Source organism: Durio zibethinus, chromosome 19 (assembly GCF_047325235.1).
Source record: "Durio zibethinus cultivar Kanyao isolate XHJ-2024 chromosome 19, ASM4732523v1, whole genome shotgun sequence".
Taxonomy (NCBI): Eukaryota; Viridiplantae; Streptophyta; class Magnoliopsida; order Malvales; family Malvaceae; genus Durio; species Durio zibethinus.
The window spans coordinates 1526025-1548309 of NC_143180.1; the positions used below are offsets into that span (position 1 = coordinate 1526025).

A 22285-nucleotide genomic window follows, 5' to 3' on the forward strand; every position below is an offset into this window, starting at 1 on the left:
AACAGAGGCTCAATAATTTTAAAATCTCATCTTGAAAAAGCTTTTCTAAGCATAGGCTCGATAACTTTAAAATTTTATCTTGAAAAAGCTCTTCTAAGTAGGGCTTAACAACTTTAAAGAAATACTCATCTTGAAAAAAGCTATTCTCAGCAAAGGTTCAGTAACTTAAAAAAAATTCTCATCATAAAAAAACTTCTCTAAGGAAAAGCTCAACAACTTTAAAATGCTAATCTTGAAAACTAGATGTCATTTTTGAAAAAGAAAATTTCTCTCTCTTTCTTTTTATTTGGAGTCTTTTCTTTGATCATTATCCTTGTTTGAAGACCAAAATTTTGTTTTATTTTTTTATTAGGGAATGAAAAATCCTTGTCCTTGTTATAATCGTTCATGGATGCGTGTGCCAAATGCTTTAGATACAATGCATGTGATGCAATCAAAATTGTTTATTTCCAATTATGGTAAAAAAAATTCTCAAAAATTCTCACCTTTTTGTCCTTTTTTTTTATCACCATATGACCAATCTATTATTAATGTATGACTATTGTATTCTTTCTCAACAATATTTTCTTTTCCAGAAATCTACAATATTAATTTCTTGTCATGCTTTTCTTGTTCATTTTCATCTGCCTTTGTCAACTTTAAAAAAGTAATGTTGAGATCTTTCATGTTTGTTTTTTTATCATTTTAAGGTCAAGACAAACAAAATGCAACCACACATTTCTTTCATTCATTTGCAAGGTGAACAAAGATATCAAATGAGTTAAAAGAATGGATAGGCATTATTTCCAAATGAAAGCTAGCATATTTCATTAGATTGGTAATAAGTGCATGACAACAAAAGTGTTTGAGTCGAAACAAAAGTGCCCAAGTAATGATCACAAAATAATCATGAACAAAATATTCCTAGATTTTTTTTTCTGAAACTAAATCAAATGATTTCCTTGATTCTTTAGAATTTATCAAACTACTCTTGCCCCCTATATTGTAAAGTTATCTCTTGATGATGCTTTCTTTTAACATCTAAATCGCCTTTTTAGGTTTTCAACTTAGATGAGTCATTATTTTTTATTTTTTAATTTTTTTTAAGTACAATATTTTTTCATAGCATCTAAATTTATCGAAGTAGGTAAATCAAATCCGTTTATTTCTATCAAAATCAATGCCCTACTGAAAAAGGCCTTTTTCACTATGTACGGGCCCTCCCAATTTGGTGTCCATTTTATTCGATTGTCATATTGATTTGAAAGATCCTTTTTAGCACTAAGTCTTCTTCCCTAAAGCAATAAGGGTGGATTTTCTTATCATGTGCTTTCATCATCCTCTTTTGATATAATTGATCATGACAAAGTGCTGTAAGTTTTTTCTCTTCAATGAGGTTCAACTGCTCATATCAATTTCGAACCCATTCTGTTTCATCTTACTCTACCTCTATCAGGACTCTCAACAAGGAAATTTTTACTTTAACTAGCAGCATAGCTTTCATTCCATATACCACAGAGAATGAAGTGACCTCAATAGATATTCGGACTGATGTTCTATAAGCATGCAAAGCAAAAGGTAACTTTTCATATCAATCTTTATAAATATCAATCATTTTCTCTAAGATTCTTTTGATATTCTTATTTACAGCCTCTATTGCTCCATCTTTGAATGATATGGTGTCTAATTATGATGATGGATATTGAATTGAGTGCACACTTTATTCATCATTTTGTTAATTAAGTTTTTAGCATTATCAAAAATAATCATATCTGAAAGTTCATATCTACATGTTATCTCTTTTTTCTATGAACTTTAGACCACAAATCGAGGTCACACTAGCATATGATGTAGCTTTTACTCACTTAATGAAATAATCAATCACCACAAAAATAAATCTATGCCTATTTAAAGTGTTTGGAGTAATAGGCCCAATGACATCTATTCTCCACATAGAGAATGGTCATGAAGGAGCTAAAATATAAATATTGATGGATGAGCGTGAATCTTGTCAGCATAGATCTGACACTTATGGCATTTTCTAGCATAATCAGTATAGTCACTCTCCATTGTCAATCAATAGTAACCAACCCTCATAATTTGTCTAGTCATCATATGACCATTCGCATGTCCCCTATAAACCCCGTTATGCACTTCTTTAATAATCTTTTTTACTTCAGTTGCATTCACACACCTTAAGAACATTTAATCTTGACTTTTTTTATAAAGGATATCTTTATCCAAAAAAACACTCATAGCTAACCTTCTGATAGTTCTTTTATCATTTTTTATTGCATGTTTTGGGTATTATTGACTTTTGATGTATTGCATAAGGTTATGATATCATGGCTTCCTCTCGACTTTTTCTTCGACACTTGAGCAATATGCTGGTTCATTCTTCACATCTAGTTTGATGGGTTGGATCTTGATATTTACTTATATTTTAATCATTGTAGCTAGAGTAGCCAATGCATTAGCAATTTGGTTCTCTTCTCTAGGAAGATGTTCAAATTGAACTTTTTCAAATTGTTTAGCCAACTCAGAGATGTATTTATGATGGTTGATTAACTTAAAACTCTCGTTTCTCATTCTTCTCATAATTGATAAATGACCAAAACTGAATCTTCAAACACATCTAACACTTTAATCTTCTTTTTAATTGCTGCTTGCAAACCAATAACACCGGCCTCGTATTTAGCTACATTATTTATGCAATTGAAATTTAACCTAGCTACGATGGGATAATAATACTCGTTGCGAGATATTAGAATTGCCTCAATACCATGGCCTAAAACATTTATAGCTCCATCAAAATACATTATCAAAAACTCTTCAATAGGTTCATTTTTTTTAATGGCTATCACATATTTATCAGGGAAATCCAGGTTCATTGGTTCATAATTTTGATAGCATGAAGGGGTAAGAAAACTCAGCTACTACATTTCTTTTTATAGCCTTTTGAGTCACGTAAATAATATCATATTTTGAAAGTATAACTTACTACCATGCTATTCTTCCTATCAATGAGGGCTTCTCAAAGATATACTTAATGAGATTCAACTTTGCTATGAGTCAAATAGTGTGATAAAGCATGTATTGTCAAGCCTTCGAGCTATCCAAGCTAATGCATAACATATCTTCTCTAATGGTGAATACTTAGACTCGTAATCAGTGAATTTCTTATTCAAGTAGTAAATTGCTTGTTCTTTTATATTAGTTTCATCACTTTGCCCTAGCACACATCCCATTGAATTTTCATGCATTATTAAATACAAAATCAAAGGTTTTCTTGAGATTAACGACACCAATACATGTGGGTTTGACAAGTATTCTTTGACTTTATCAAAAATTTTTTGGCATTCATCATTTCATTCTCCTAGATCATATTTTTTAAGAAGCTTGAAAATAAGATCACCCTTGTCGGTGAGTTGATAAATGAAACAAGCAATATAATTTAATCTCCTTAGAAAACCTCGTACTTTTTTTAGGGTATGAAGAGAAAATAAATTTTAGATGGCTTGTATCTTATTTGGGTCTACCTCAATTCCTCTTTTACTAACCACAAAGCCCAATAGCTTTTCTGATTTGACACCAAATGTACATTTGATAGAATTCAACTTTAACTGAAATCTTCTCAATCTATTAAATAACTTTTTAAATTGACTTCATAATCTTCTCCTTCATGAGATTTTGTAATCAAATCATCATTCTTTATGCATTATGTCATGAAAAAGAGTCACCATTGCCTTTGATAAGTGGCACTAGTATTTTTTAACCTAAAATGCATGACTTTATAACAAAACGTCCTCTACATGGTCACAAATGTGGTCTTCTCCATATCATCTCGAGTCATCTTGATTTGATTATAACCTAGAAGCCATTTATAAAGGAAAATATGGAATGCTTAGCAGTAGTATCTATTAGGGTATCGATATAAGATAGAAGAAAGTTATCATTGGGACTCGTCTCATTTAGATCTCGATAATCAACACACATTTTCATTTTTTCATCTTTCTTAGAAACTGGCACTATGTTTGCTACCCATTCAAGATATTTTACCACCTCCAAAAGTTTAATATCAAATTACTTTTTCACCTTCTCTTTAATTTTTAGCAGTATTTTTGGCTTTATGTGCCTTAGCTTTTGCTCTATAATATCAGTGTTAAGTCTAGGCATATCTTGGTAAGACTACGTGAACATAACTAAATATTCTTGAAGCAGCTCATCTAGCTTTTGCCTTTTAACTGGTAAAAAAGATGTACTGACTTTTACCTTTTTTCTATTTTCATCATTCCCCAAATTCACTAATTCGATAATTTTTTGGTGGGGTTCAATTGGCTTATCTTCTTGTTCTATTAATTTTAACAAATTAGAAGGCAGTGTGTAATTATCTGAATCTTTTTCATTATTAAGTTCGTCAGCATGAATTGTGTTTTCGAAATCAAATCCGAGATTATTATTATGATTATCTTTGTGTTCATTATTTAGGCCCTGCAAAGGATTGGATGAAAAGAATATTGGCACACAAAAATAGAATGAAAAGAAAATGATTAAGGAAGAATAAATGTGAAAGCGAAAAAAAAATACGGATGTATCTTTTAAGTCTTTTATTAAAACAACAAACACAAACACGTCATAAAAAATCTTCTAATGCTCTAAAAAGCAATTAAAGATTTAAAGTTTCATAATACATTACTTTTTAAAAGTTTTAAAGACAACAGATAGCTCTATGACTTTTTAATTATCTAGCTTGAAATTTGGAATATAAGAGTGCACAAATAGCTTTTCGCTTCGACTCTTTTTTTCTCCACCATCTACCATTTGAATGGCTAGCTCTGAAAATTCTTTCACAAATTTTGCACTCAGGGTTTCAAGTGAATCTGGGTAGATGTATCCTCTTAAACAAAAAGACTCATAGAGGTACAGAATGACCATGGGCTTTGACTCCGACTCATATCTCTTGAGATTAGCCATTCTTTTTTTTTCTTTTCTCATTCATCATTTTCATTCTATCCACTCTTGTCGATTTATAACCCAAGCCAAATCTATCTTTCTTTTCATATATAGCTAGTGGCTTCGTGATTCCTTAAAGATTCTTTCCAAGTTCAACTTCAAGTCACCATCCTATCTTGGTAAGCTATTTGACAACCATTTTAGTAGTCGTAGATAAGTACAACGAATATAATTTAAATATTTCAACTACATAAATTGCATTGGCAATCTCAAAAGATTTATAAAAGCATTCTAGTGCTTTATTTATCGATTCCACATAAGGAATATTTACTAGTTGAGTTACTGGTAAATCTTCTTCCCTTACCACACATGTCAGCTTTCCTTCAACATTGAATTTGACTTTTTAATGTAATGAAGATGGAATAGCACCTACCATATGAATCCATAGCCTATCCAATAAGCAATTGTGTGAATAAGAGATATTCATAACTTGAAATTTCATGTTGAAAGTGCATGGGCCAATCTACAATGGTATTTTTATGTCTCTTAGCACATCTCTTTAGGTTCCATCGAAGGCTCGAACTATCATATGACTAGATTTCATATAAAATCCATCAACAAATAGTTTTGTCAGAGTAGTCATAAATATAACATTGATGGATGAACCATTATCAATCAAAACCTTAGCCATTATATGAATTTTGTATTTTACAATAATATAGAGAGCCTTGGTACTTTCTCGACCTTCAGGAGGAGTTTGAAATTGTCAGATTGTCAACAAGTTATTTCATGTATTCAACAGAGATATTGTGGGACACATATACTTGATTTAATACTTTCAACAAAGCATTATGGTGTGACTTTGAGCTAAGCAATAATGACAATAGAGAAATTCTAGTTGGCATCTTTTTTAGTTGTTCTACCATGCTATACTCGCTATTTTTATTAGCTTTAAAAATTTATAAGCTTCACTCTCAGAGATCGACTTGTAACATTCTTTTTCTAGGGCTATAATAAGATTACTCTAACTTTTTTTTTCTTCCACTTTTGCTTTTTTTTTTTAGCTTTTTCTATAGCTTCTGAAGTATAATATCTCTCACTTCGAGTTATACCTCCTACGCCTATTATGTTTGCAGTATTTGGGTTGACTATAATATCACAATCGTACTTTCATGGTACTGCTTTATTATTTTGGTATGAAAAAAGGCTAAAAACTTTAATTATCACTACTAGTTGAGAAATAGGCCTTTCTGGCCTCACGGTTAGCTCTTCATCATAGTAAATAGTTATCGATCTATGCATAAACTTATTTTTTGAATCAATGGTAGACACTTAAGCTTTCACCAAATCTTTTCTTTCTTTGTAAAACTTTATTTAACCCATATCCATTATTTTTTACACTTCTTGATGGATTTAGTTACAACTCTCAATAGAGTGCCCTAAAACACCTTTATGATAATCACACCTCTTAATTAAATTAACCGTTTTAGAGTAATTCTGAGGCTTTATTGATTTCAACATATCTACTTTGACTAAGGCTTCAAACATTTTAGCTATCGAAGTTTTAGCTTTTTCTATCCCTCTCTTCACTTAGCTTGCTTGCCCATCAATCAAAGCATTTATTGATGGTCTAGTATAGTTCGATAGAGGGTTCTCATTAAAATTTAGAGTTCTTCATTGGCTGATTTTAAAATTTAAAACCCTTTCATTGATTAACCCTTGCACTTTACGTTTTAGGATAGTACAATTCTCAGTAGATTGACTTGGGTTTCCATAATGATAATTACAAAGTGCATTAGGGTCATACCATTTGAAAAATGAAAGTTTCAAAGGCTCAATAATAACAAAGGCTAGTAAATGTTTCTCGATAGGTTGAGGGTATAAATTTATGTATGTCATGGGAATAGGATCAAAAGTAGATTTTTCTTGGGTATTTTTTAAAGCTTTCGGACCATCGTTTGGACTAGGTCTCCATTCTAGTCTTGTAAGTGCAGCAAGACGGTTGTGAGAATAGGTGAGTGTTTAAAAGGATAGTTGAAACTGAAGTGGATAAGCTAGTGGTTGTAGTGGCTGGTATGGCTGATATGAATGAAGAATAAAGGTAACATTGTTTATATGAGGTAATGGGTTTGGTACATTAGAATGGGGTATGGAGTAAAACCTCTAAACTATTGCCCCATGTAATTCACCACTTAGGTTTCATTTTTTTTCTTCAATACTACTCCTCTTTTTGCACTACTTATTTTTTTTGCATCGAGCTTATCAATCTTTATAGCATTTTCAATAATCTAACCCGATATCATCATATCTGTAAAATTTTTGGTTATATTGCCTATCAATCTTTCATAATAAGGTGCTTTTAGGGTATTATCAAACAAGACAGTTATTTCTTTCTCAGTGAGAAAATGTTGTACTTATGTAATCATATCTCTCCATCTCTGTTCATACTCTTTAAAGCTTTCTATTACCTTTTTTTTCATACTCTGTAGAGATAGACGATCTAAAACTAAATCCATGACATGTCGGTATTGTGCAAAAAATACCCTAATAAGCTCTTGCCAAGAATGAATACAAGTCTTATCTAGGTGAACATACCATTTGGCTTAGATCTCGTAAGATTTTCTTGAAATACATGCATGAACAGCTTCTCAACACGAGCATGTGCCGTCATTTTATGACAATACATAGTGATATGGGTCATTAGGCATTTTGTACCATCATATTTTTCAAATTCAAAAACCTTGAATCTAGGTGGAATGATCACGTCTAGGACCAAACAAAGTTTAACTGCATCTATAGAACCGTAAAAATTCATTCCTTCTATGGCCCTAAGTCTTTCTTCTAATAATTTCATTTTTTATTGGGCACTGATATCTTCTACTTTCTCAAGTGTCTTTATCCCTAGCTTTTCTCTCTCATTGGGATCATCCAAATTAAGAATAAAGATTGGCTCAGGTGGTTTTTTCATTATAATAGGATTAACAAAATTTTGAAATTATCCTGGAGTAGGTGTGAATGTCATTCCTAGATAAGGATTGAAATATTTACCGAGAGTAGGAATTTGCATTCTGGCTTCTTGAAAAGGTTGGGTTGATCTGGCTCAAACTCTGAAAGATATATAGGATCCATCATTCCTGATGATTGCTCTTGAAAGCTGAGATTTTCTTTCACTATTTTTTTTATCAAGATTCTTGAGCATGTTCATTATCTTATCAATATCCCCTTTTAGTTCTTCTTGAGCCTTCTCCATCCTTTCAAATCGACTAACCTATTCTTGTTTCATGATTCTTGTTTGAGCTTCGGTGTTGTGTGAATGGTGAGCAGGTTGAGTTAAAATTTTTGTTGGGCAAGCTATTCTTGAACCTTTATTACCAAATTTTTTTTTTTTAAATCAGAATGCCATTTGTCAAAAATTTTATTTTTCATTTTATTTTTGATTTTTTTTGAAAGAAAAAACAAAAATGGTGCACATGATGCATGAATGCAAATGAGAGACATTTGCTTTTGGATAAATTTCAGCATCTGAAACTTTCATTGATTCATACAACTTTTTTTACATGAGATTTGAGCAAATTTGTAGTTTTATGGGATCTATGAAGAACTTCTCAAGAGAAAAATGTCCTAAAATAAATACCTCGATGTAAAACTACATGATATAATTTATAAAAAAGTAAAAAACAAGACAAAATTGAGTTAGTGTAAAGGTGTGGTTTGAGATTAAAAAATATTTTTTTGTTGTTTTGTTTTGTTTTGCATTACACACAACTTTTATTCTTATACATTTTAGACTTAGATATTTTTTACAAGAGGGTGGGCAAGGCTCTACCTAAGGTATTCTTAAGCTTATTACATGTTTGGTTTAGGTTGACATGCGTCTAAAGGTTCTTAAATTATTTCTTACTATATTCCACATTAGACTAGTAAGGCACTCTGATTCTTACCCATTATAGGTTACAAACAAAAAAGATTTAATTGGAGTGAAAATATTTCGCTCGCCATTACGGAGGTTATTACCTTACGAGGGCATAGATACTTTACTTCTCTATAAGGGACAGAGCCCGGGTATAAAACTCATGCATGAGATGCATTGTGTCATTGTGTATGTATACATTTCCTAATTTATCAAGAGTAATACAAAAGAAAAAAATAAAGCATAGGAGGCATAGTAAAAGAAACGTGTGTGAAAATTTTTTTTTATTTCAATTTGTTTTTTTTTTTTTGACTTTTTTCTTATTGAAAGTGAAAAATAAAAATCTAAGAAATTGATTAGGATTGTTTAAATTAAAATTTTTGGATAACACATAGTAAATTTTTCTCGAAAACAAATGACATCCCCAGTGGAGTCACCAAGCTATTGTAACGGTTTTGAAACTGCTTAACGAATTTGAAAATGAAAATAAAAAATAGAGTTGCCACCAAGCTTTTTTGGCTAGGTGTGATTGGTCACCTATTAAAATTTATCATTTTAATAAAATTTTAAAATTAATCAAATTTTATTAAAAAGATAATTTTATGGTCTACGGAATAGTCTAGGTTTGAGAGTTTGTTATGTGTGGGGAAAGATTAGCACCCTCACAGCACCCGTTTAAAAATGGTACCACTTAACTACGTGTTATCCTTTGCTTTTGATAAAAAAAAGTCTTATTTTCGATATTTGAAAAATAATTTTCTTGAATTTTCATTTATTGGAAATTATTTTTTAATTTTATTTAGTGCTTATATTTTATTCGAGAAAAATAAATTAGAACCTTTTTATTGAAATAATTCTTAAAATGTTCCAGTACGTTGGTAACATTAGAAGAACTCTTTCTCACCTAGAGATTTCTTAGGCATTGCTTCTTGGAATACCTTAGAATCTTATCTTCGGAGGCTCAAATTTATTTTTCACAAAAAATTATGCCATGCATGCAATGCAAATGACAATACATTAATGCACACATTTTGTTTTTTAATTTAGAAATTTTATTAAATTTTTATTAAATTTTTCATTTAAAAATTTGAAATTTTTTTTTATTATATTGAAGATTTTTTATAAATATTCTAATACACTGGTAATATTTAAAAAATATCGTTTCACCTAAAGATTTCTTAAAGCATCTCTACTTAGAATACTTTTGAATCCCATCATCGGATAAAATTTTTTTTTTTCACATTTTTTATTACTTATTCTTAATTTATTAGTTATTTTTTATTTTTATTTTATAGCAAAAACAAAGAAAATTTTTATTGTATTGAAATTTTTTTTTATAAATACTCCAATATATTTGTAGCATTTAAAAAAAATCTTATCACATAGAGATTTCATAAGTGTCACTACTTGGAGTACATTTAAATTTTATCGTTGGATAAAAAAAAATTTTTCTTACATTTTTTATTAATATTATACTTTTATTATTTTTATCTTTTAAAGCTTATTTCAAGATTAATAAAATTATAACTACATATTTCATCATTTATTTTATTTACTACAACAAAATTTATTCTAACAAATATAAATATTTTAATATGCATAAATATTATTAAAATAATATATAAAAAAATATTAAAAATTAAAATTTTTTTTACCTGAACTGAACCTGTCAACATGGGTCCAATCGGTTCGATGGCTAAGTCCGGTCTGGTTGGTTTGGTGATTCAACATCTGTCTAGTTTGGCCTGGGTCAGTTCAGTTGGACTGGTTAGAGGTAAAAGAATAAGTGGGTCTTTGAGTCGGGTGCGTAAACTCTAGGTTAGGTTTCAGGTTGACGCGTATATCCTAGCTTAAAACGGTATCATTTTGGGCTTTTAGATGAAATGACATCGTTTTAGGGCTAGACTCCTATATAAAAGTAAAAAAAAAAAAAATTCAGCACATTTTCCTTCTTTTCTTAAAAAAAATCTCTCTTTCATTTTCTGACAAGTCAACCATGTTCCTTGTCAAAGGCGAACTTCGACCTTCATTTCGGTCGTCAAAAAATTCTAAAACCTACTCACAAACTCCTTTCGACCTCCTAAATATAAATCCGACTTTTTTTTCACCAAAAAGAGTCCCAAAATCCCTAGATCTACTTTCTAACTTTTGGCCAAAACTCTCTTTTTTTTTGTATTCTGATTTACCTTTTTTTTTGCAACTAATTTTGATTTTGTTTATAGGTGTTTCAGCGCTGGATTCCTTGTTCTAGGGGACTAAGTTTTTTTTTTTTTGTTTGATCTTTGATAAAATCCTTTCTCTCTTTTTGGTTGCAGGGTCTCCTCATTTTTCTTTTTGGTAGTCGGCTAAGAGCTCTATTTATAGAGCTCCTGTCATGGCATTGTGCCTAGGCAGGTGGCATAGGGCTTGGCACGACACCCCAACACAACCTCTCTACCCCATTTATTTTAGTATTGTCTAGTCTTGGCCAGGGCCTAGCAAGGGTAGGTGGTGCCAGTGGTGCTGTGCACAGCACCAAGAACCCCTGCCTCCTTTGTTTTTTTTCTTTTCTTGTATTCTTCTGTTTGTCCTTTTTTTGTGTTTTGTTTAATTTAACAAAAATAGAATAAAAAAAACTAAAAATAAAATAAAATAAAAAGTAAGCTGGGCCTAAAGAATAAAATTGGGCCTTAGGCCTGATAAAAATTGAGCCCCAGGCCCAGTTGAATTGAAATTGGGCTTCAATCCGATTGAACTGAAATCAAGCCTTGGCCATATTGAATTACAATCAAATCTTGGTTCAAAAACATGATATTCGATAAATATTCAACCGAGACACAGTTAACATCCGGATAAATTTGGTGTCTACAATAGCATTTGCTTGAAGGTTGTCCTTACATCAATTTCTCGTCAGCATCAATCTTCTATGGTGCTAATTGTGGTCAATTTTTTTAGAAATTACGGCAATAACTTAATCAAATTCTTAATGCTTATAATTTTTTCATTAGATTTAGACTTTTTTAAGAAATCTATTATTTTATATTAAGTAATTAATGTAAAATTAATTTATGATTGAAAATTTTTAATAATTTTAAATTAAATAGAAAGATAATTAATGAAAATCAATTAAAAATAAAAAGAATTATGTGAATCCTAAATTATTATGCTACATAGGGTATTCTATGGGTAAAGCCTGTGCAATTAACTCTTGGTACCTTAGTTAATTGTAGATAAGAAAAAACAAAAAACAAAAAAAAAACAAAAAACAGAGTTCCATCCAATACATCTGCAATATTGCACTTAGTTCTTCTTCATAAACAAAACACTTTGAAAATTCAAACTAATTTCAATACCAGTGATTCATTCGGCTTGATGGATCTACCAGGCAAGCCTTCGGAAATGCATAGCTATCTTTTTCCATTTTACCTTGCCTTTATTCTACTCTCGTGCGTTAACATGCAAGGTCTTTACTTGCATGGTTTAGCAACCTCATTGGTTAGCGGAAATGACACAGATCAACAAGCTTTACTGGAGTTCAAGGCCAAGATAACTGGTGATCAGCTCGATTTTATGCATTTGTGGAACAACACCATTCATTTTTGCCGATGGTATGGTGTTACATGCAGTCGCCGACATCACAGAGTGACCAAGTTGGACTTATCATCACTAAAGCTCATGGGATCTGTATCACCTTATATTGGAAATCTCAGCTTTCTAAGGGTTTTAAATCTTCAAAACAACAGTTTCAGTTACGCAATTCCTCAAGAAATTGGTCGTTTACACAGATTGCAGGAGTTAAGACTGCACAACAACTCCTTTGGTGGTAAACTTCCTCCAAATATATCCGGTTGTTCTAAGCTTGAAATCTTTGCTGTTGGAAACAACCTGCTAGTAGGAGAAATTCCAGGGGTGCTTGGCAGCTTGTCAAACCTAAAAAGATTACTTTTAAATGGCAACAAGTTTACAGGGAGTATCCCACCTTCCTTAGGGAACTTATCATCTCTGGATTGGATTACTCTGGCTAAAAATAGACTGAGTGGGCGTATTCCTGAAGCTCTTTACCAACTGACAAATCTTATGGTTCTCTCTTTGGTAGAGAATGGAATTTCTGGTACCATTCCTGTCTCAATTTTCAATCTGTCGAATATCAAACTTCTTGATTTTGGGCACAACCAGTTTCAAGGTAGTCTTCCATCGGACTTGGGAATCACTATGCCATATATTGAAGTCTTTTCAGTAAGTCATAACCAACTTATTGGATCAATCCCCGTTTCAATATCTAATGCCTCAAATTTCTTTGCACTCCATACTCAGAAAAATAACCTTAGTGGCAACTTGATTTCATTTAAAAACCTGCATAAACTAGCACGACTTACCATCAATGGCAACCATTTTGGCAGTGGGGGAGCAACTGACCTGAGCTTTCTTTGCTCTTTGATCAATGCTACCGCATTAAATACTCTGAATATAGGCGAAAATAACTTTGGAGGGCTATTGCCCGAGTGCATAAGCAATTTCTCCGGTGTTTCCTTTTTCATTATAGAAGAGAACAAAATATTTGGAAGAATTCCAGCTGGGATTGAAAATCTCATCAACTTGGAGATGCTGGTGGCATCCAACAATCGATTATCAGGTTCTATTCCCTTTGGTATTGGCAGGCTTCAAAAGCTGAAGGTATTTTATGCATCCTATAATTCTCTCTCTGGGGCTATTCCCACTTCTTTTGGAAATTTGACGATGTTGATTAGCCTCAGTTTGCGTCAAAACAATCTTCAGGGCAACATTCCCTCAGATCTATCTAGGTGCGAGAATTTGATTGAGTTGAGTGTTTCTCATAATAACCTGACTGGTTCAATACCCACTGGAGTGATCGGTCTCTCATCATTGTCCATTACTCTAGACTTATCTTCAAACAGTTTAACTGGTATGCTTCCAGTTGAAGTGGAAAATTTGAAAAATCTAGGTGAATTGGATGTTTCTTTCAACAGGTTATCAGGTGTGCTTCCGAATAATCTTGGTAGCTGTGTAAGACTGGAGATACTATACTTGAGGGGGAATTTCTTCCAAGGGCTAATTCCTTCTTCTTTGAGTTCATTGAGAGGACTTATAGAATTAGACTTATCTGACAACAATTTCTCTGGTGAAATTCCAAAATTTCTTGTCAGCTTTGAGTCGTTGCAATATTTAAATCTTTCTTTCAATGATTTAGATGGTGCTGTACCAACTGGAGGAGTCTTTAAGAATGCGAGTGCTATATTTGTTGAGAGAAACAGTAAGCTTTGTGGAGGTATCCGTGAGCTTCACTTGCCTGGATGTTACTTGAAAAAGTCCACCAGGAGATCAAACAATTCTCTCAAACAAAAAGTTGCAATTGCTTCAACAATTTTAGGAGTGACTTTGGTATTCTCCTTTCTCCTCTTTTTGTGCTTTAGAAAGAAAAAAAAGCAGCCTGCTGCACCATCCTGTGAAGAGAAGTCACTTTTAAAGTTATCATATGGAAGCATCCTAAGGGCTACAAATGGGTTCTCATCTGCAAATTTGGTCGGTGTAGGGAGCTTTGGTTCCGTGTACAAAGGAATTCTTGAAGAGAATGGATTAGTCATTGCCATTAAGGTGCTTAATCTTTTACGGCCAGGAGCTTCAAAGAGTTTCATGGCTGAATGTGAGGCCTTGAAGAACATTAGACATCGAAATCTTGTCAGGATATTAACAGCATGTTCCAGTGTTGATTATAAAGGTACTGATTTTAAAGCTCTTGTTTATGAGTTTATGGTTAATGGGAGCTTGGAGGATTGGTTGCATCCATCTGTTGGCATGAATGAGACAGAGAAAAACTTGAATCTTTTCCAAAGAGTAAATATAGCTGCAGATGTTGCTAGTGCACTTGACTATCTCCATCATTATTGTGAGACATCAATCATTCATTGCGACCTTAAGCCAAGCAACATTCTACTCAACGATGAAATGGTTGGCCATGTAGGAGATTTTGGCTTAGCAAAATTCCTTTCAACAGAAACGCCAAACTATTCGACTAACCAGTCAAGCTCTCTTGGATTAAAAGGAACCATTGGTTATGCTCCACCAGGTCAGTTTTACGAATATTCTTTAAATTCATTTCTAATTATAAAACTTATTCAAAAGCAAATTAAGGTATAATTTTGAAGTTGATTTCTCTTAACAAGAAAAGACTACTCACATCAATTTTTAATTTCTTAAATTTGTTGTGTAATCAATGTGATCGATGAATGGCAGAATATGGCTTGGGAAGTGGGGTGTCAACAAAAGGGGATGTGTATAGCTATGGCATCCTCTTGCTAGAATTGTTTACAGGGAGGAGACCTACTGATGAACTGTTTAAAGAGGGTTTAAGCCTCCACGACTTTGTTAAGTTAGCTTTGCCAGAACAAGTGGATGGGATTATAGATCCCATTCTCCTTCAAGAGAGAGGCGGAGGAGGAGCAGTCACAAATAATAGTTGCACTGGAACCAGCCTGGGATATGACAGGCCTTTCCAATACTTGAATTCAATTCTTGAAATAGGAGTCACTTGTTCTGCTGAATCTCCGAGAGAACGAATGGACATGATTGATGTTGCTGCCAAGCTTTGTTCTATTAGAGACAAGCTTTATCCAACTCGAGTACGTCCTTTGGGCAAAACTTTATATGCAGCTCAATCATCAGGTTTGCATAATTTGACAAAATAAAATGTTTTTTGGGTAAATTTTGTCAAAGTAAATGTCATTCAGTGATTGTTTAAAGATTGACTTGTTTTCATATGTTGCAGGTGCCTAATTTGCCATACTGGACTTGTGAGCATAAGGTCATGCAAGGTACTGTATTGAATATTAATTTTTCTACAAGCACTTTGTTTTGAGAAAAGAAAATAAATATGGAGTATTTACCTTCATATCCAATAGTTGTGCGCAATCTGTATTAAATTCCTATTTGTTGTATACAAGATATAATATTTCCTCATTGTCTCTCTTTGTAGCATGATCACGTGATTCGCAGGTGAATATATTTTTTAAAATGTGTTATTATTATATTTTTAAAGTATAATTACAAAATATAAATAAGTGAAATTTTAATTAGTAATTATTTTATTGAGAGATTTTTACATCCTTTAATATTATAAAAATAAAATTTGAGTGAAATTAACAAATTTAATATTAATAAAAATTAATTGTAAAAGTGAAAATTTTCGTCAAGACGTACCTGAGGTCCAAGGAAGACCAGGGTGCGATTCAGGTTGATAGGCTGGAAGAAAAGGTCGAAGATCCTACTGGCAGTGATGACCGTATCTTTGGCTCTCCCAAAGATGATGATAACAAACAAGACTTGGGTGTCACTGGGACAGCCTAGCTTTAGCTACCTATGCCTATTGCTCTGCTACTCAGTCTGATCTCTTTTTAGTTTCTCCTTGCCTTTGCGATCCTTTTTCACTTTTGCATGTTTGATATAAGATGTACACGCCAATAAATAAAGAAGGGAACAACAAAAATTCCCACTTTAATTTGTCTTCAAAGCTAATATTTGATAACCTACAGTCAGTTCAGCCAACACAATTTCAACCATAGAATTGCCCGTAATTCAGCCTTGGAGAATATCACATCCAATTCCATGCAACTTTATATCGTGGACATGATATTTGATCGGATTCAAATAATAGAGTTGGGTTGCCGTTCTTCAGCCCTATCTTCCAACTTGCCAACTTCACAACCATCAACCAATAGGATGCTTAGTGGTGGCGGTGGTTGCTTCAGCCAACTCCAATTAACAATAATGCAAACAAGTAAACTAATCTTAGATATGCTGATTAAACTAATCTAAGATATGCTACTCCCACTAAATCTGCTAGCATGAGAGATTTCAAGTCTTCAAGAGTACTTTGATTAATTATGAATTTGAATCGACTAAATAATAAATACTTTTTTAATTTTAATTTACATTTAAATAATTTTTTAATTTTTAATTATATATTCGAATAAATTTTTAATTTTTTAATTTATACGTAAATAATATTTTAATATAAATCAATTTTTGGAAATAAAAATTTGATTGGATAAATATTAAAAAATAAAAACTTATAAAAATGTATTTAAAAAATAAAATAATTCAGAAATTTTTTCATATTTTAATCATTCGAATTCCTCTGTTTGAGATGGATTTTTGTTAGGCAGCCAATCAGCTAAGAAGGTTGTTATTTCGTGGATGTGGGTCATCCTATACTTAACCAATTCCATACGCTTTGCCACCTAAATTCCATCATAAAAATACATAGCATGTGGCTCATTTATGGTCAAAATCCAAGATGGAAATGTATCGTCTTAATCTTATATTAGAATATTTCTTAGATTTGTTATGATATATATATATATATATAAATTTAAATTTAAATTTATAAAATAATTTTTATAAAAAAAAATTATAAAATTTTCTTATCAAAATAAATAATATTTTACAAAATAAATATAAATTTTTATAAATATTATCAGAATAGTTACTAATTAAACGAAAATTAAATATTATATTATAAGAATTATGAAAGTTAAAGTTATCATAAGAGTCCACGTTTAAAATCTTAACATCTGTGTGATTTCAGCTCTATTTTAACGTTGTGAATATGTGTGCCTGCGTGAGTTTGTAGCGCTTCTTCCACTAAAAGCAGGTGCCCATCCCATGAAAATCCTAACCGGATGACTTTCGAAATCGGCGAAGACAAAGAAGGATATATCTAGTTCCGAAACTTCTCTCATATTGCACTCTAGTTCTTGTTGATGAACCCGTGCACTCTTAAATACAAACCAAATCGCATCTATTAAGAAATTTATTTGGGTTGATGGTGCTATCGAGCAAGCATTTAGAAGTATCCAGCTCTGGTTATCTTTTCTACTTTGAAGTTATAATTCTTCTCTTATGCTTGAACTTGCAAGGACTCAACTTCCTTGGTTTAGCAACGCCTGTAGTGAGTGGAAATGACACAGATCAACAAGCATTACTCGAGTTCGAAGCCAAGATAACTGGTGATCAGCTCTCGGTTATGCATTCCTGGAATAGTTCCATTCACTTCTGTTAGTGGTATGGTGTTACGTGCGGTAGTATACATCAGAGTCTCAACAGGTTGGAACTGCAATTCCTGAAACTCGCTGGATCTATATCACCATATGTTGGAAATTTGAGTTTTTCAGGGTGTTGAATCTTGAAGGCAACAGCTTCAGCAACGAATTTCCTCAAGAAATTGGTCGGTTAAGAAGATTAGAAATATTACAACTGGCCAATAACTCCATCAGTGGTGAGATTCCTTCCAGTTTATCTAGTTTTTCTAAGTTTACATTAGTTCATTTGAGAGGCAACCAGCTAACTGGAGAAATACCTGGTTTGCTTGGTCTCTTGTCAAACCTGAAATTGTTGATTTTATTCAACAACAGTTTAAGGGGGAGCATCCCACCTTCCTTGGGGAACTTTTCGCCTCTAGGGGAACTTTCTTTGGGCAAGAATGGACTAAGTGGGGCTATACCTGAAACTCTTGGGCAATTGACAAATATTTCATTCTTCTCTGTAGCAGTAAATGCAGTTTCTGGTATTATTCCTCTCTCAATTTCAATCTCTCCAATACTAGAGTTTTTGATATTCGTGAAAACAAGATTCAAGGTACTCTTCCTTCTGACTTAGGAATTACTATGCCATTTACTGAAATCTTTGTCGTCGAGCAAAACCAAATTACTGGACAATTGCCGGTTTCAATATCAAATTCCTCAAATCTTATGGATTTTGATGTTTCAACAAACAAACTTAGTGGAAACTTGCCCTCATTTGGAAGCTGGATAAACTATCATGATTTTTGGTATACGACAACCATTTTGGAAATGGGGAAGCAAGTGACTTAAACTCTCTATTCTTTAGCCAATGCTACTAAACTAGATGGTCAAGATATAAGTGAAACTAATTTTGGAGGGGTATCGCCCGAGTGCATCAGCAATTTGTCTAGCACTATTAGGTATTTAGTAATATCTTGGAACAAAATATCGGGAAGAATTCCAGCTGGGATTCAAAATGTTCATCAATTTGGAGTTGCTAGAGTCATCACACAACCTGCTATCAGGTTCCATTCCCCTTGTTATTGGGAGGCTACAGAAGTTGAAAATATTTTATGCTGGTCGTAATTATTTTCTCTCAGGGGCTATTCCCCCTTCTATTGGAAATTTGACAATGTTAATAGAACTTGTTTTAGATGGTAACAATATTCAAGGAAACATTCCTTCAAGTCTAGGTAACTGCAAAAATTTTGTTGCACTATATCTTTCTAATAACAATCTTAGTTGATCCATACCCCCTGAAGTAATTGGATTCTCATCCATTTCCATTGTACTAGACTTACCATCGAACCATTTAACTGGTGTACTTCCTGATGAAATAGGAAATCTGAAAAATCTGGGTGGATTGTCTGTTTCTCGAAACAAGTTATCTGGTTCGCTTCCAAACAATCTGGGTAGCTGTGTAAGACTAGAGAAACTGTTCTCGGATGGCAATTTGTTCAAAGGGCACATTCCTTCATCTTTAAGTTCATTGAGAGGTCTTATGGCATTAGACTTGTCTGACAAGAACCTTTCCGCTGAGATTCCAAATTTTCTTGTGCGCTTTGAGTCATTACAGTATTTAAATTTATCTTTCAATGATTTCGAGGGCATGATACCAAGTGAAGGAGTCTTCAAGAATGCAACTGCTACATTCGTTGATGGAAATAGTAAGCTTTGTCGAGGTATCCCCCCGTTACACTTGTCCAGATGTAGCTCGTACACGTCCACCAAAAGATCAAACATTTCTCTTCAATTAAAAATTGCTGTTGCTTTTGTAATTTTAGAAGTGGCTTTGGTATTCTCTTTTTTCCTCATTTTGTGGTTTAGAAATAAGAAAGAGCAGCCAACAGCAACTTGTGCAGAAAATTCACTTTTATCATATCGAAGCATCCTAAAGCCTACTGACGGATTCTCCTCCCAAAATTTGGTTGGTTCAGGCAGCTTTGGTTCTGTACACAAAGGAATTCTTCAAGAGAGTGGAGTAGTTATTGCCGTTAAGGTACTCAATCTTCTGAATCGTAGTGCTTCCAGGAGTTTCTTAGCTGAATGTGAAGCCTTGAAGAACATTAGACATCGGAATCTTGTCAAGGTATTAACTGCTATTTCAGGTGTCGATTATCAGGGCAATGATTTTAAAGCACTGGTATATGAGTTCATTGAAAATGGAAGTTTGGAGGATTGGTTGCATCCATCTGCTGGCATGAATGAACATGAGACGATTAGAAACTTGAAGTTCTCCCGAAGAGTTAATGTGTCTGTAGATGTTGCTCAAGCACTGTAGACAGGCTTAACCATTTTTCTAATCAGTCAAGCTCTCTTGGATTAAGAGGAACTATTGGTTATGCTCCACCAGGTAAGTACACTTTATTCATTTAAAAGCAGTTTTTGCTTTACAAGAAAAGACTACATTACTTCACATCAAAATGTAATTTCGTATAATTAAAGCTTGTACGTGCTGAAAGGCTAAGTGGCTAACTTTAAATAATTTTCAAAAGATCTCCTCTACTTTTGTTACCCGACATAATTTGTGATTTATTAATTGTAGAATATGGCATAGGAAACGAGTTGTCAACAAAAGGTGATGTGTATAGCTATGGCATTCTCTTGCTAGAGATGTTTAAGACGAGAAGGCCGACTGATGAAATGTTCAAAGAAGGTTTCAGCCTTTACAAATTTGTTATGGCTGCCTTGCCAGAACGGGTGGCTGAGATTATAGATCCCATTTTTCTGCAGGAGGGAGTCAGAGGAGAAATTGATAGACATCTTCAATGCTGGATTTCAATATTTGAAATAGGACTCACTTGCTCAGCTGAATCACCGAGTGAGCGGATGAACATGAGTAACGTTGTTACCAAGCTTTGTTCTATTAGAGACAAGATTCATCCAACCCGAATACGTCATGAGGGCCAAACTCTATATGCTGGTCAATCAGCAGGTAATATTTTCTCTTATGCTGAAGCAAACAATTAGTGTTATTCTTGACAAAATGCTTAACCATTACATGACTCAAGGCAGATTAATTTCCTTTACTTTTTAAATAAATCTTGTGTTCAAATGATTTAACAAGTAAATTGTTTTTCGGTTGTATTCTGTCAATGTAAATATGATGGTTTAAAGGTTTACTTGTTTTCATATGCTGTAGGTACTTAAGGTGCCATATTTGATATGAACTTGAGAGCCATAGATCAGGCAAACTTCAGCTTTTCTCTTTTATTCACAATCCATATGGTATTTGCAGGACTTCCAATTTCTGCTAAAAACATTTTCTTAGAGAAAAGAAAATAAATGTGGGAGTGTTTCCACCAATAATTTGTTTGTGTAATTTGTATTAATGTTTCCTTTCTGTTGTTGCATCATCAACAGTTTTATTCAAAATCTGTGGCTATTAATGGGTGCTTTAAATTGTTGAAATTAATAGTTCTTTTCGTTCAATGTTACTACTTTTCCGAGTGAACGGATGTATGTTAAATATGAATTAAGTGTCGGATCAATTAAAATTTTACTTACATATTTTTATTTTTTATATTATCCAAATTTAAGATTGAGTGTTAAATATGAGTATGTGTGTAGCATTCCAACACATATTAGGATACTTTGAAAATTTATGTGATATATATATATATATATATATATATATATATATATAGCAAGAGAGAAATTTAAATTCAAAAACTTGTAAAGTATTTTTTGTAAAATAAAATCGTGAAATCTTTAGGTCAAAATAGATAATATCTCACAAGTTAGGTGCGAATCTTCACAAATGATATCAAAGCGATTGTCAATTGAACGAGAGCTAATTGCTACACGGTAAGAGCTATTTTTAGAGTTTTAACGTCTGGTGTGATCTTGTGATTTGTGTTTCTGTCAAATTTTAATATAAAATGTTCCTTATATCGAAATGTTTTAAGGATCTACTATAATATATATGCGCTTAAACTTAAAAACTTATAAGAAATTTTTTGTGAGATAAAATCATGAGACCTTCAAATTAAAACAGATAATATCTTGCAAGTTGAGTGTAAATCTTTACAATATGTCTAATATAGATATACTTACTTTTTATTAAAATTTTTCATAAATTTAAATTGTTTGATCTCTAAACTCACGTTTATAGAATATGTGTCAAATATGATATTTTAAGATAAATGAAAATTTTAAGCAATTAATATAGTTCATTTGAAATATTATCAAACAAAAAATTAAAAAAAAAAATCTTTAAAAAAAAAGTGAGAAGATAGGTACTTTGGCTTAAAAAAAATTCTTTTGGTGTTTGGATGAAGACTTGGAATGTTGGAGAAAATTAAAAACTTAATTTGTTTTTTGAGTTTATATGGATATGGCTTAATACTACTTCTAAGGGTACGCAAATAATGATGGCCAAAATAAT

General features: G+C 32.5%; 1 protein-coding gene and 1 pseudogene across 2 annotated transcripts; both read left to right on the top strand.

Moving 5' to 3' along the window:
- Window positions 1–12044: 12044 nt before the first annotated feature.
- On the top strand, window positions 12045–15826 carry LOC111309473 (uncharacterized). Its single transcript, XM_089748250.1, has 3 exons — window positions 12045–14906; window positions 15074–15502; window positions 15606–15826. The coding sequence occupies exons 1-3, from the start codon at window positions 12194–12196 to the stop codon at window positions 15611–15613; spliced, it is 3150 nt and encodes a 1049-aa protein (XP_089604376.1). The 5' UTR covers window positions 12045–12193; the 3' UTR covers window positions 15614–15826.
- A 1654-nt stretch (window positions 15827–17480) lies between these two features.
- Window positions 17481–21379, top strand: LOC111309474 (LRR receptor-like serine/threonine-protein kinase EFR; annotated as a pseudogene). Its single transcript, XR_016330251.1, has 3 exons — window positions 17481–20251; window positions 20444–20833; window positions 21041–21379. The product of XR_016330251.1 is annotated as an LRR receptor-like serine/threonine-protein kinase EFR (transcript).
- Window positions 21380–22285: the final 906 nt, after the last annotated feature.